General features: G+C 41.9%; 1 protein-coding gene across 1 annotated transcript; it reads left to right on the top strand.

Moving 5' to 3' along the window:
- The first annotated feature begins 6,022 nt into the window (after positions 1-6,022).
- On the top strand, positions 6,023-11,324 carry LOC307045363 (E3 SUMO-protein ligase ZBED1-like). The gene is made up of 2 exons (XM_079690978.1): positions 6,023-10,449; positions 10,577-11,324. Exons 1-2 carry the CDS (start codon positions 8,959-8,961, stop codon positions 10,973-10,975), a joined length of 1,890 nt encoding a protein of 629 aa, XP_079547104.1. The 5' UTR covers positions 6,023-8,958; the 3' UTR covers positions 10,976-11,324.
- The last annotated feature ends 1,237 nt before the right edge of the window (positions 11,325-12,561 follow it).

Consider the following 12,561-nt stretch of genomic DNA (forward strand, 5'->3'; position numbering starts at 1 on the left):
ATACATGAATATGTGTCCCCGGCAGTGTTGTGCTAGTTACTGAAAACCAGTAACTAGTTACATTACTAGTTACTTCATTTCAAAAGTAACTCAGTTACTTTACCGTTTACTTACACCAAAAAGTAATGCGTTACTGTGAAAAGTAACGTATTAGTTACTTAAAAAAAGGGCTCCCAAAAAAAAGAAGCTCCCATTAATGCCCTTATAGCCTTCATTTAAGTACTGTTATTGCATTGGAGAATAATAAAATCTGTTGATCAACTTGACATGCATTTGCATCACTGAACTCTGCTAAGCAATGTGGTCTATACAAAAACAAAGATATGTTTCAAAGTGCCAATTTATCGTCGTCAGAGAGCGATTCCGGTTGATACATGGCAAAGGCTTTCACAAAGTTAGAGCCGTTATCAGTAACCGTGGAGGTAACTTTTGTTGACACTCCATACAAAGAGTGAATGCGGTCAATCTCACTAGCAATAAGATCGTACGTGTGCCTACACTTTATCCTTTTACAGGCCAACGCAACTTTCTGGCGTTGTAAAGTGTTTGGGTTTATCCAGTGAGATGTTATCCCGAGGAAGCTTCTGTTGTGGACAGACCAAATGTCTGCGGTGGTCGAGATGTATTCCAGCCCCTCAAATGTTTTCTTTAGCTCGCTATCCATTTTGGTATATTCTTTCTCCAGGTAGTTGGAAAACGTTTTGCGTCCCATATGCCGTGTGCCGCCCGGACATGGTATCATGTTTACTAGCTCCCTGAAAGCGGGTGACTCCACTGTAGAAATAGCCTGCACGTGTTCAACAACATACCGTGCAATGGCTTTATCCACTTTCACCTGACTAGCAGTCCCTCGGTTGAAATCCAGCCGCTGTTGCTTGGGTGGAGGTGGAGGTGGGGTGGCGTCGGATGGCTCTGGGTCTGTGGTCTTAACTAATAGCTTCGTCCCAGCATGTTGTTTTTGCAGATGTTTTAACAGATTGGAATTGCTGTTTTGAGCAGTAGATAGGATCTTTGACCCGCCAAGACACAACTTACACTTAACTAACACATTATTTTCTTTATGCTCGAGAAAAGTAAAATAGTGAGCATATCTCCATGCGGAGAAACTCGACTTGTGCTCCGCCGTCGCCATGATAGTATTGTTAGTAGGCTAACTAAACACAAACACGCCCACAAAGCGTCTCCGCATGTGACACAGGAAGTATCTAAGTACATTTACTCAAGTACTGTACTTAAGTACAGTTCTCATCTCTGTTCGCCTCGCTGTTGGCGCCGCTCACCAACGTCTGGGAGCCGAGACTATATAAAAAAAATAACGGAGTAACGCACCATGTAGTAACGGTAACTGAGTTACTGAATTTAAAAAATAACGCGTTAGAGTACTAGTTACTGCCAAAAATAACGGCGTTACAGTAACGCGTTACTTTGTAACGCGTTAGTCCCAACACTGGTCCCCGGTGTGTCAGGGAACTCACCAAGTGTCAGAAAATACAACCCTCTCTTTTCCTCCCAAAATCTCTAAAAACGGGGCTTTAACGGATCTGATACAGACCGATACAGATTTGAAAATAGTCTGACTTCAGTGACGAGGAGCTCCGCCTATATGGCCAACTCTCCACCTATCAGGGGAATGAGAGGTTGCCGTGGCATGGTAACAGCATGGTAACATGACCTCGTAACTCGGCCCCCTCCTTTGCAGGGGGGCGTGGTCAGCTGCAGCGCATGCAAAGACAGGGGTGGAGGAGAGCGAAATAGAGCAAAATGAGGCATGGCTAAAATGCATGATCTGTAATGGAAACGCAGCATAAAGTGAGCCTGGCCTAACAAGGACTAGCCATACCGTACTAAGCCGAGCGAGGCCCTGCAGTGGAAAAGCGCCATTAGTGAGCCGAGACAAATGATCCGGCTCACTAAAAAGAGCCGTAATTCCCATCAAAGGTAAAGAGATATTATCTATAAGGGACGGCTCAATTCAAAATTCAAGTCACGTGATACAACAGTATTACAGGGTTCCTGCAGGTTTCTCCAACTCAAGTTTAAGACTTTTTAAGACCTTTTTAAGACAACTTTGAGTAGAATTTAAGACCTATTTCACGGCAAGAAAGTATGAAGGAAAATTGCTATGAAAGAAGAAATACGTCCCATAATTACTTACAAATTAAATGTATTCATGTTCAACATAAGAACAATGACTGAACATAACACCTTAACAGTACACAGAACTGTGTTAGCGTGTTAGACAAAAAGTGTGTATGTATGTGTGTGTGTCTGTGTGTGCTTGAGTGTCTGTCTGTGTGTTAGGGCTGTGCAATTAATCATATTTTAAATCGCAATTACGATTTTGGCCTGCACAATTACGAAAACAACATAATGGAAAAAAATGATTATTTTGCTTTGCTAGGTTGTGACATTGCACTACAACATATTTGATCCAATTAATTTTAGTCTTAATTTATTTATCATATTTATATATGTTTAGTAGCTTGTGGAAGTGCGCTCCAAAATATTTGTTGATCTTATTTATTGGTATTTATTATTTTGATATTATTTATTTAAATGTAGCATTTATTTAATTAATTTTTGTATTGGTTTTTCAGTTGAATTATACGTTCAGTGTAATCAACAGTTAAAAAGATACTGTTCAAATTTGTTTTAAAGTTCAATAAATGGATGTTTTAAAAGTCAATGAATAATCGTATTTAATAATCGTGATATTAATTATTGACCAACATAATCGTGATTATTGCCATAATCGAGCAGCCCTAGTGTGTGTGTGTGTGTGTGTGTGTGTGTGTGTGTGTGTGTGTGTGTGTGTGTGTGTGTGTGTGTGTGAGAGAGATACTGACAAGAGCTAAATTCAGAGCTCTGCTGCCTTGGCTACAATCTTCCATCGTTGCTGTTGTATGATTGGTGTTTAGCTACGGTATTTAGCGTCTACAGCACCTCCACTTTTAGGGTTGACGTAGACCAAAATGTCGCCCGGAGGTCCCCCGGTGTTGTTGCGGGAGCTGCTGCACTAGCTAACGCTGCACTAGCTAACGCTACATTAAAAAAACAAACGCTAATTTATTTTGCAAAAGGTGCAGCAGGCTTCAAACACGTTCCCTCCAGTTTTCAACCAAGCACTAAATTAGATGTTTTCCAACTAAATACGGTTGAACTTACACTTCCCCATATTAATTTGTAAGTAGATTCGAAGATACATCAGTTTCTGACTGCCGCTAGCTGAAGCTTGGTTGCTAGCTGGGTGTTCTCCAATAAGGGGCCGGGGGAAACACAAAGTTAGTGATTACTGGTTCCATGTTGATTTAATTCAATACAAATTGTTGGGGGGAACTGAAAGGCTATTACCGTGCTGGTTACTTTGCATCCCGAACATTTCCCCCAAAACACATTTAGACGCTATCGCAACATAGAAGTACCTTTCAAATCCGATCATTTTTAAGACCTTGTAAATCATATTTAAGACCTTTCTTATTTTTTTGGTCATATTTAAGACTTTTTAAGACCCCGCGGGAACCGTGTATTACAACACAGAAGGAACATTTTCACGCAAGTTTAAAATTGAAATCTGCCACAAATATGCAGGAATAATGAGTTGTTTCAATAGTGCTCATCTACGAAGGGGAGAGTGGAAAACATATGAAGCTTTTTAAGCGAAGGTTAGATAGCACACTAGCTCTGGGAACTTTTCTATATCTTGAATATGTTTTTATTAATTTCAATGATGTACTGTGAACAAAATGCCATAGGGAATAAGAAAAAAAATCACAGCAAAGCTATTTTGATTCACTATCAGTAACATTTTCCATATTGCCTAGCATGTGAGTGGTTAGCATATGTGCAAGCAGTCCTTATGTAAAACGCTTTTGGAACTGCACATCTTACAAAGATGTGTACATTTAAAAGAAAGCTACATTTCTCTGTTTTCTGTTGCTCCCAGGCCTTTGGAGTCAGGGTACTAGTATGGTTCAAAATAACAGGAAAAACACTTTTCAACAGGCTTTTGTAAAATATTTATATTTTTAATCAAACCACTATTTTCTCATCATTCTTTTTATTTTGTCTTAGGAAAAAGGGAATCAGTTTATTTTGCTGTTAGACCAGGGATGGGCAACTTGGATGGTGGTGGGGGCCACATCATGTATGTACTGGCCACCAGGGGGCCACGGATTCACTTGGAACACACACAAATTGCATGTATTGTATGTAATTGTAGTTGTCTAACTTGAACCTAGCTAAGACACTCTGCTGTTCCTCAGCACCGCTCCCCCTCCCTCCCGCTGAAATTATTAATTAAAAGTGTATAGTAATCATAGATAACACGTCAGGGTCCGTGACAGTTTGTTTTCATCTGATTTCAAATAAACAAAGTCTTCGTTTTTAGAATATTAAACTTGTTTTGCCAAATTCAGATGATAAATACAACTTTTAAACTTGTAACGGCATAATTACAAGCGGCAACTTAACGTCACAGCAGGCATAACAACAGCCGGTGTTTCTTGTGAGTGTTTCCCCGGGAAACAAACACAATACACACAAACACGTCACAGATTATTTTGCGTTATTTGGCTGCAGAACGAAATCATGTACGCAGCTCGCGATGTAACTAGGAGTCTAGTGGACGGTATCAGTACTACAAATAAAAAAATATTTTTTTATTTTATTTTTTATTAATTACGTTGTTTATAAATTAATCTGAGGGCCGCGAATAGAGGAGCAACCATTTGCCCATCCCTGTGTTTGACCGTTTTTAACAAGGCAAGATTAAGGCAAATAAGGCAAATAATTGACATAATGATTATGATTCAACTTTGTGGTCGTAAATAAACAGTTCTATCAAAAGAAACAAATAACAACAATTGGTTGTGTGAGTTTTTCTGTGGACCTGCAAGACTCCTTCTCCAGCTGTAGATGAATGCTGCAAAACCTTTGTGCAAGGTCCAATGGCTCTTCCAATCCTTGATTCCTTTGTATTTTTGTACTGCACAAAATGGGAAGCAATATAAAAAGATGTACAGATTATAGAAACAAATATTAGAATCAGAATTTTTTTATTACAATACCGTTATGTCTACTACATAAATAACACAATTAAAGGTCACCTATTGTGCAAAATCCACATTTTCATGTCCTTTATACATCAACATTTGTCCCCTCTGTGTAAAGAGATTCTGAAAGTTTCAGGAAAAAACATTCTCTTTGTCCTGATCCATTTATATAAAAACCTGTCTGAAAATGAGCTGATCAGATTTTGGCCACTTTATGATGTCATAACAATGTTTTGGCTTGTGTAACCATTAGCCAATAACTAACCAAGGTAACCCCCCCCCCACCACCCCCCACCTGATCACCTGAATCTCCTCCTAGAGCACCATTGTGTTCTTTTTAACCAAATATCTCTCAGAGGGGCGTGGGGAGTGGCTCCTTATTTCCATCTAAAGCAGGGGTAGCCAACATGGTGCCCGCGGGGAGGGAGGGAGGGAGAGAGGGAGAGAGAGAGAGAGAGAGAGAGAGAGAGAGAGAGCGAGAGAGCGAGAGAGCTAGGGAGAGCACACTTTATCTATTTAATATAGATAAAGTAAGAAATCATTCCAATGTGTATAGGACATTAAAAGAAACAAAAAACATTTTAAAAGGGGAGTGATTATTAAAATATGCATAAATAAAAAAGAAAGAATGCTAACTAGGTAACATAAGATAAGAATAAACAAGTTTAAATGATTTGTTATTGGTTGTGATCATATTCTAAAGATGTTTGGATTATTGAAAAGTATACAGCTCCCTTTCATACGAGTGTTGAGAGCTGTTGCATACATTCATGTTGTGCTCAAAGTGCAGATTGATGCAGATTGATGCATTTAACTTCAACATTTAAAAAAAAATCTTCCCGGGGGTGCATGCCCCCGGACCCACCTAGAGGAGGTGAGGACCCCCCTAGAGGATGTGAGGTCCCCCCTGGAGGATGTGAGGCCCCCCCTCGAGGATGTGAGGTCCCCCCCAAAATAAAGCAGGTTAAAATAATTAAATTGCATACATGTTATTTCAGTAAACACTGAAAACAGGTCCCACAGACCCAAACAGCACACAAAGGTTAAAGGTAAGCATATAATAATGTTAAAATGTGCTAAATATATACACTGCAAAAAACAAAAAAAAGTAGCCCCCGACTTGTTTTATTTTTTTAAAGTAGCCCTCATCCTAAAAAGGCTTGGTGACCCCTGATCTAAAGTAACAGACAGAGAATCAGCACTTTTGAAACAGGGCTGAAACAGAGGGGATTATGGGATGCTACAATGCATGATCTGTTTGGTATTTTGAGCCCAACACTTCAGAGACATGTTTTGTATATACATGTATGTTTTATAATATGTTGATGAAAAACAGTATAATAGGGGATCTTTAAAGAAAACTTAATTGTATTATAGTTATACTATTAAGGTTATTAATTATTCATTAATGAAGGTTGCATGTAAGCTTAAAAGGTCCCATGTCATGCTTTTCCGGTTATTACCCGTCCCCTTGTGTGTTATGAAGGTTTTTATGCATGTAAACGGTCTGCAGAGTCAAAACCCTTAAAGTACACCCTGTAGCGAGTAAAACTCTAACACAGAAAATACCTCCCCAAAACGCCTCGTTGGAGATACGTCACTGTCCATTGATTATTCCGGGTACCGCATGATGTCATGCGTTACCCGGAACCAAATGGACCAATCCGTGGAGCCGTTACGTTACGTCCGCGGAGCCGTTACGTTAAGCCCCCGCTTATTGGTCCAAATTGACCAATCCACGGACTTCCTCACACACACACTCAGTGCAGGCAGCTCTGCTGATCTCTCCTCCCTGGCTGCAGGCTGATAACAGACAGTTGGGATCGCGGCGAAATTCTCTCTGCAGACCCATTCTCACAGCATTTATCAACCTTTTTCTTACAATATCAAGCCACACTTATTGTTTTTACTTCGGCTGTGACTTTATGTGTGCTCAGGGTGAGTTTGGCTGTGTTTCGCTATCGCTAAACAAGGAAACCAGACCTCCACGGAGCTCAGCGCGATTCACAACGTCCCGACCAATCAGAGCACACTGTGCTCACAGGGAGGGTGGGGGCTGGAGCTATTGGAGCTACAACGAGCCGTTAAAGGCAGAGAGTGAAATTCAGTGAATACACGTAGTTTACAGAGATGCTGTATGAGAAACCAAAGTGATTTGGTAAAATTGCACAATATAAATCTATTCTAGTAGACCTCAACAATGGAATTATGATCAGTGGAAATGGCCATGACATGGGACCTTTAAGAAACAAATTAAAGAGGCATAATAAGTATAATGTGACACAAAAAAGCACGGCTGGCAAACCTAGTCTATTTTTATTCAACAGTAACAAAACATCTGCTTACACAGACTTACCCATTGTGAATCAGGTACGTTGTATTGCCACTGTAGCCAAGGGAAGTGGTTGATCCAAAATGTGCTGAAAGAGTGTTCTTCATGCATTGAAATGACGACAAATACCTAATTCACACCAACGCAACTCCGGTTCATGCTCCGCGCTAGAGCTTTTCAGGTTCAGAACCGGTTCATCGGTTTAGCCCCGGCTCTTTTCATACCGCCCAGAGTCCGACTGGTGCTGCGTCATCCTTTGCGTCATGACGTAACTGTTTGCGTGTCTGCTTCATAAAGCCAAACCGCGCGGAAACCCCTCACAGCTCACACCGACAACAACAACAATGGCCGATTGTGTTGAAGCGCTACTCGTTTTGGTTTTGCTCTGTCGAAACGAAATGGAAGAAATGGGACGACTTTACTACCAACTTTACAGTCGTTACATGCTACATTCAAAACTGCTTTACAATCGTAATCATCAACTTCAACTTCAATGACGATTCCGATTCCCCCTGCCCCCGCCTCGACGTAAGCGTGACGTATGCAGTGCTTTTGCTCTAGCCGGAAAAAATGTTGGTGCTTGAAACAAACCGGATTCCGGAGCTAAGAGGCTGCTCCGCTGCAGTGTGAACAGGAAAACCCGGTGCTTTTCAAGCTCCAGCTCCGAACCGGCCCTGAAACACTGTTGGTGTGAATGAGGTATGAGTATGGTTGTCGGAAAATGGCAAATGCATAAATGAAGTTCCACGAGGAATTAGAGATGCTCCGATGGCCAATTTTGGGGGCGATCGCCGGAATCAGTATCGGCCGATACCGATCGCCAATCCGATCGATTGGGCGGGGCCTATGGGGATCTTCCATCTAAAGTGATGTTTAAAACTTAGCTCATTCACTGGCTCTTCCACAAACTACAACCAACATAATTATTACATTCAAATGAAGTACATTATTCAAGTTTACATTAACTTTGGAGAATAACACGGGAGAAATGAGCGGAAGCGCTCTCTTTTCCTCTCTCCCTCTCTCTCCTGACAGCCTGTCGGTGTCGTCTCATGCAGCTCACTGATCCAGTAATGAGTGACCCGACAGTGAAGAATAAACATATGTATAACTAGTTTAGCTTGTTCCAGAGGTAGATAAAATAGCGAAGTGTGTTAGGTCTAACTCTTAGTTCGTGTTTTGCTCCGCTCACCGGTCCGTCACAGCGGGTGGAGCTGCAGGATTTCTGCTTCGCACACGTTACATACCGCTATTTTATTGTCATTTTCGGACACCTTAAAATACTGCCTGACTGGTGAAGCCATTTTGGCGAGCTTGTTTTGCCGCGCACAGAGAAAAGTAGGGATGTAACGATATACCGAATACCGCGGTATCGCGGTAATGAAACGGCTCAATACCGTCGTGAGACTGAAAAGATCTACCGCGATATTACCGTTCATTCATTTATATCTCGCCCTGTAAATAAAAACTGTAATGTTTTTGTTTGAACAGCAGAGGACGCCATAATACTAATCAAGAATACTCCCATCATCCTTTGCGTGCAAGCCCGCCCTCACACTCAGACCCAACGAGAAAATGGCGAATGGAGTAGACGAACGTGCTGACCAACTAAATAGAAATTGTGAAATTGAGGATGCTCCATCGACTTTTAAAGCTGTTGTGTGGCAGCATTTTGGTTTTCCCGTTTCAAGAAATGACAAAGGTGAAAAGCAAACTAACAAACGCCAAACTATTTGCAAATCCTGCCGGGCGACGGTCGCCTACAATTCGGGAAACACATCGAACATGAGAAGTCATTTGTCACATCACCACCCAGAAAAGCTCCGAACACAACAACCTACTGTGAGGAAAATGCCTAAGCCAGGCCAACTGACTCTGACAGAAATATTTGGAGCGCCACTTCCCCCTAACAGTCCAAGAGCTCAGGAAATAACAAGGTGCATCGGCGAGTACATGGCCAAAGACTTAAGGCCGTTTTCTGTGGTCGACAACAGTGGATTTCGGAGGTTAGTAAACACGCTGGAGCCCAAGTATGCCATTCCATCACGGCCATACTTTAGTCGAACAGTGCTACCCGCTCTGTACCAAGAGACAAAAGCTAAAGTGACACAGAGCCTCAAAGAAGCAGAGTGCATCTCAATAACAACAGATGGGTGGACTTCACGAGCTACGCAGAGCTATATTACAGTCACGGCTCATGTTATGACCAGCGAATGGGAAATTAAAAGTTTTGTTTTACAGACGCGGCCTCTTTTCACATCACACACTGGACTAAACATTGCTACGGTGTTAAAATCTGCTGTTTTGGAGTGGGGACTCGACAATAATCAAGGCATTGCTGTCGTAACAGACAACGCAAGGAATATGGATGTAGCGGTGAGAGAGGCCGGTCTTTCCCCACACATAAAGTGTTTTGCACACACTTTAAACCTCGCTTCAAAAGCGGGTTTGAACGTAAACCGGGCAAGTCGTCTGCTTGGTAGAGTGAGGCGTGTAGCTGCGTTTTTTCACCGCAGTTCAACTGCCACAGCTGTGCTGGCCACCAAACAGGGAATGTTAAACCTGCCTGCGCATAAACTCATCATGGATGTGGTCACAAGATGGAACAGCTCGCTTGACATGCTCGAGCGCTACCTGGAGCAACAACAAGCTATCGCTGCAACGCTACTCAGTGCTGAAGTCAGGCGCAACGCACGCGAGATAGACACTCTTGAACCAGCTGACATCACGGACGCCGAGGACATGGTTCGGCTTCTCTCACCGCTGAAAAAAGCAACCACCGTGCTGTGCGATGAGTCTCGACCTACAGTCTCTCTCATTGTGCCCCTCAAGCACATGATAGAGCAAAGCATGGCACAGTGCGATGAGGACTCCTCCACCATCGCCCAAATGAAGAGAGCCATACTGAAGGACTTTACAGACAGATACCAAGGGGAGCAAAACAAGTTTCTGCAAGAGAGCACTGCGTTGGACCCCCGGTTCCGGAGCTTGCACCAGCTAAATGACAGTCAGAGGGAGGACGTTTTCGACAGGCTGAAGTTGAAAGCCACACAGATGCAGAACCAGGTACATATTTAAATATTCTTTTTGTGTCTGTGTAACTTTTTCAGATAACGTAAGGTGGGTTTGCCTCTGTTGTTTTTGTGAAAAGAAAGATAAGACGTTTTTTTTCTACCTCTGCTTGCTTGCATAGAACCCTAGTGAAACAGAAGGGGAAAGAGCACATGACGCTGAGGAACAATCTCCTCCTTCCAAAAAGACAGCACTCGAAGATCTCCTTGGGGAGTCTTTCAGTGAAGAAGTGCACGTCGCACAGCACAACACTGGTATCCAGGCTGAAATTGACTTGTACCGCAAAGCGACCTCTATTTTACTCTCTGACTGTCCTCTCAAGTGGTGGAGAGACAATGCAAAGTGTTACCCACTGCTGTCCCCCATGGCCAAAGCATATCTCTCTGTCCCAGCCACATCAGTGCCGAGTGAGAGAGTTTTTTCCACAGCAGGGGATATTGTAAACGCCCAAAGATCCCAGCTTCTACCTGGAAATGTTGACATGCTCATCTTCCTGAAAAGAAACCTGTCTGATGAGTGAGTGAGAGAGAGTTTGAGTTGAGTTACTTCAAATCTATTTTATTGCAGGGTCTGATTATTGAATGTTCTTGTTTATTTGCACAAAGAAAATGCATACTTTTGTTTGGTAGTACTTGTTCTTGTTCCAGTCTGTTACTGTTTTGACAATTTAAATGTACTACTATACTAAATGCTGTACAAATCAGATTTATTATTTAATAAAGAAAACATTTTGGAGTAAAAAAAAAAAATTTGTATTTTTTTTTAGAATTTTTTTTTCCTTCAATATATCTCGATAAATATCGTACCGTGGACTTGTTATCGCGGTATTACCGTACCGTGAGTTTTTGGTATCGTTACATCCCTAGAGAAAAGTGTCATGTATTTTTTTTTGTAATACATTTAGGTCATGCGATCGGCTCTCGCGATCGGCATTTTTAGAGAGCACCGATCGATCGGCAGAGAGTGAGTATCGGCCGATATTGATCGGCGGCCAATCGGAGCATCCCTAAACGCAATATATATTGTGTATAGAGATAGCCATATCGCCCAGCCCTATTCCTCACACAAGAAGCGTGTTCTATAAACTCTGTTGAGCAACAATAAGTCTGCTCCTCTGCACTTTGTATTTCTGCGTTTCCCCAAAGAGAAACCTCTCTGGATAAGGTGGAGCTGATGTTCTGCTATCTCGCACCCAGATCGAATTAAAGTTCAGTCGAGAAAGTATGCAAATAAGTAATAAGAGCTAACGTTCAAATCAGATCAGCAGTGAATGATGAGTTTCCGTTTGATCGGAGCACCCTTATGTTTCTTTTACACTGTCCTTTTGCCGTAACAATGTAAATGTCCCCGAAGTGGGAGGAACTAGGGATGCACGATATTGTTTTTTTGAAACCGATACCGATACCGATAACTTCCTGCTTCTCAAGACCGATACCGATAACCGATAATAATATTATATATATATATATATATATATATATTAAATGTACCTGTAGTTTTTGCACACCTAGTGGTAAAAAAAAGACTAGTAGTGAGCAAATGACATGAGCATTACTACTATGAACAAAACAAAGCCAAGAACAGTTTCAAAAGCCTCGTCGATAGGTAAAGCCCCGGTGCCTTTGCAGCTGGCTTTGGATTCGCCGCTAGTTTAGCAGCGCAGGCGTCTTTGTACGCTTTTAACACACCATCGTAGTGATGGCGATGTTTCAGGTGACTAATCAGGTTGGAAGTATTATAGCTCGTTGCCTTTTTCCCTCCTCGTGGAACTTCTGCATTGCATTTGTTAATACAAATAGCAAGCGAACTATCTAACTCTGAAACTTTGAAATAGTCTCATACTACCGACGACATGTTTGTTTGCTGTCCTGGCTTCACGGCCACACACCATTTACGTCACAGCCAGGCATGAGTTAGGGAGCGCTGGATTTGTGAAAAACTCTCCTCTTCCTAAACCACTAATACCACAGTACTGGCAAAACGGGAGGAGCCGAGTGAAAAACAAGCGCCCCTCATCCCAATCCACCCACACCGCATAATTTTTTTATACCCAAAACATATATTGTATATTATCGGGGCTATTAATACTTTTATCGGGTTTATCGG

This window comes from Notothenia rossii (genome assembly GCF_949606895.1).
Source record: "Notothenia rossii genome assembly, chromosome: 6".
Taxonomy (NCBI): Eukaryota; Metazoa; Chordata; class Actinopteri; order Perciformes; family Nototheniidae; genus Notothenia; species Notothenia rossii.

Coding starts and splice junctions, on each gene's coding strand:
- LOC307045363 (XM_079690978.1), top strand. CDS start 8,959: ATGGCGAATGGAGTAGACGAACGTGCTGACCAACTAAATAGAAATTGT. Junction 10,450..10,576: donor CCACACAGATGCAGAACCAG/GTACATATTTAA, acceptor TTGCTTGCATAG/AACCCTAGTGAAACAGAAGG.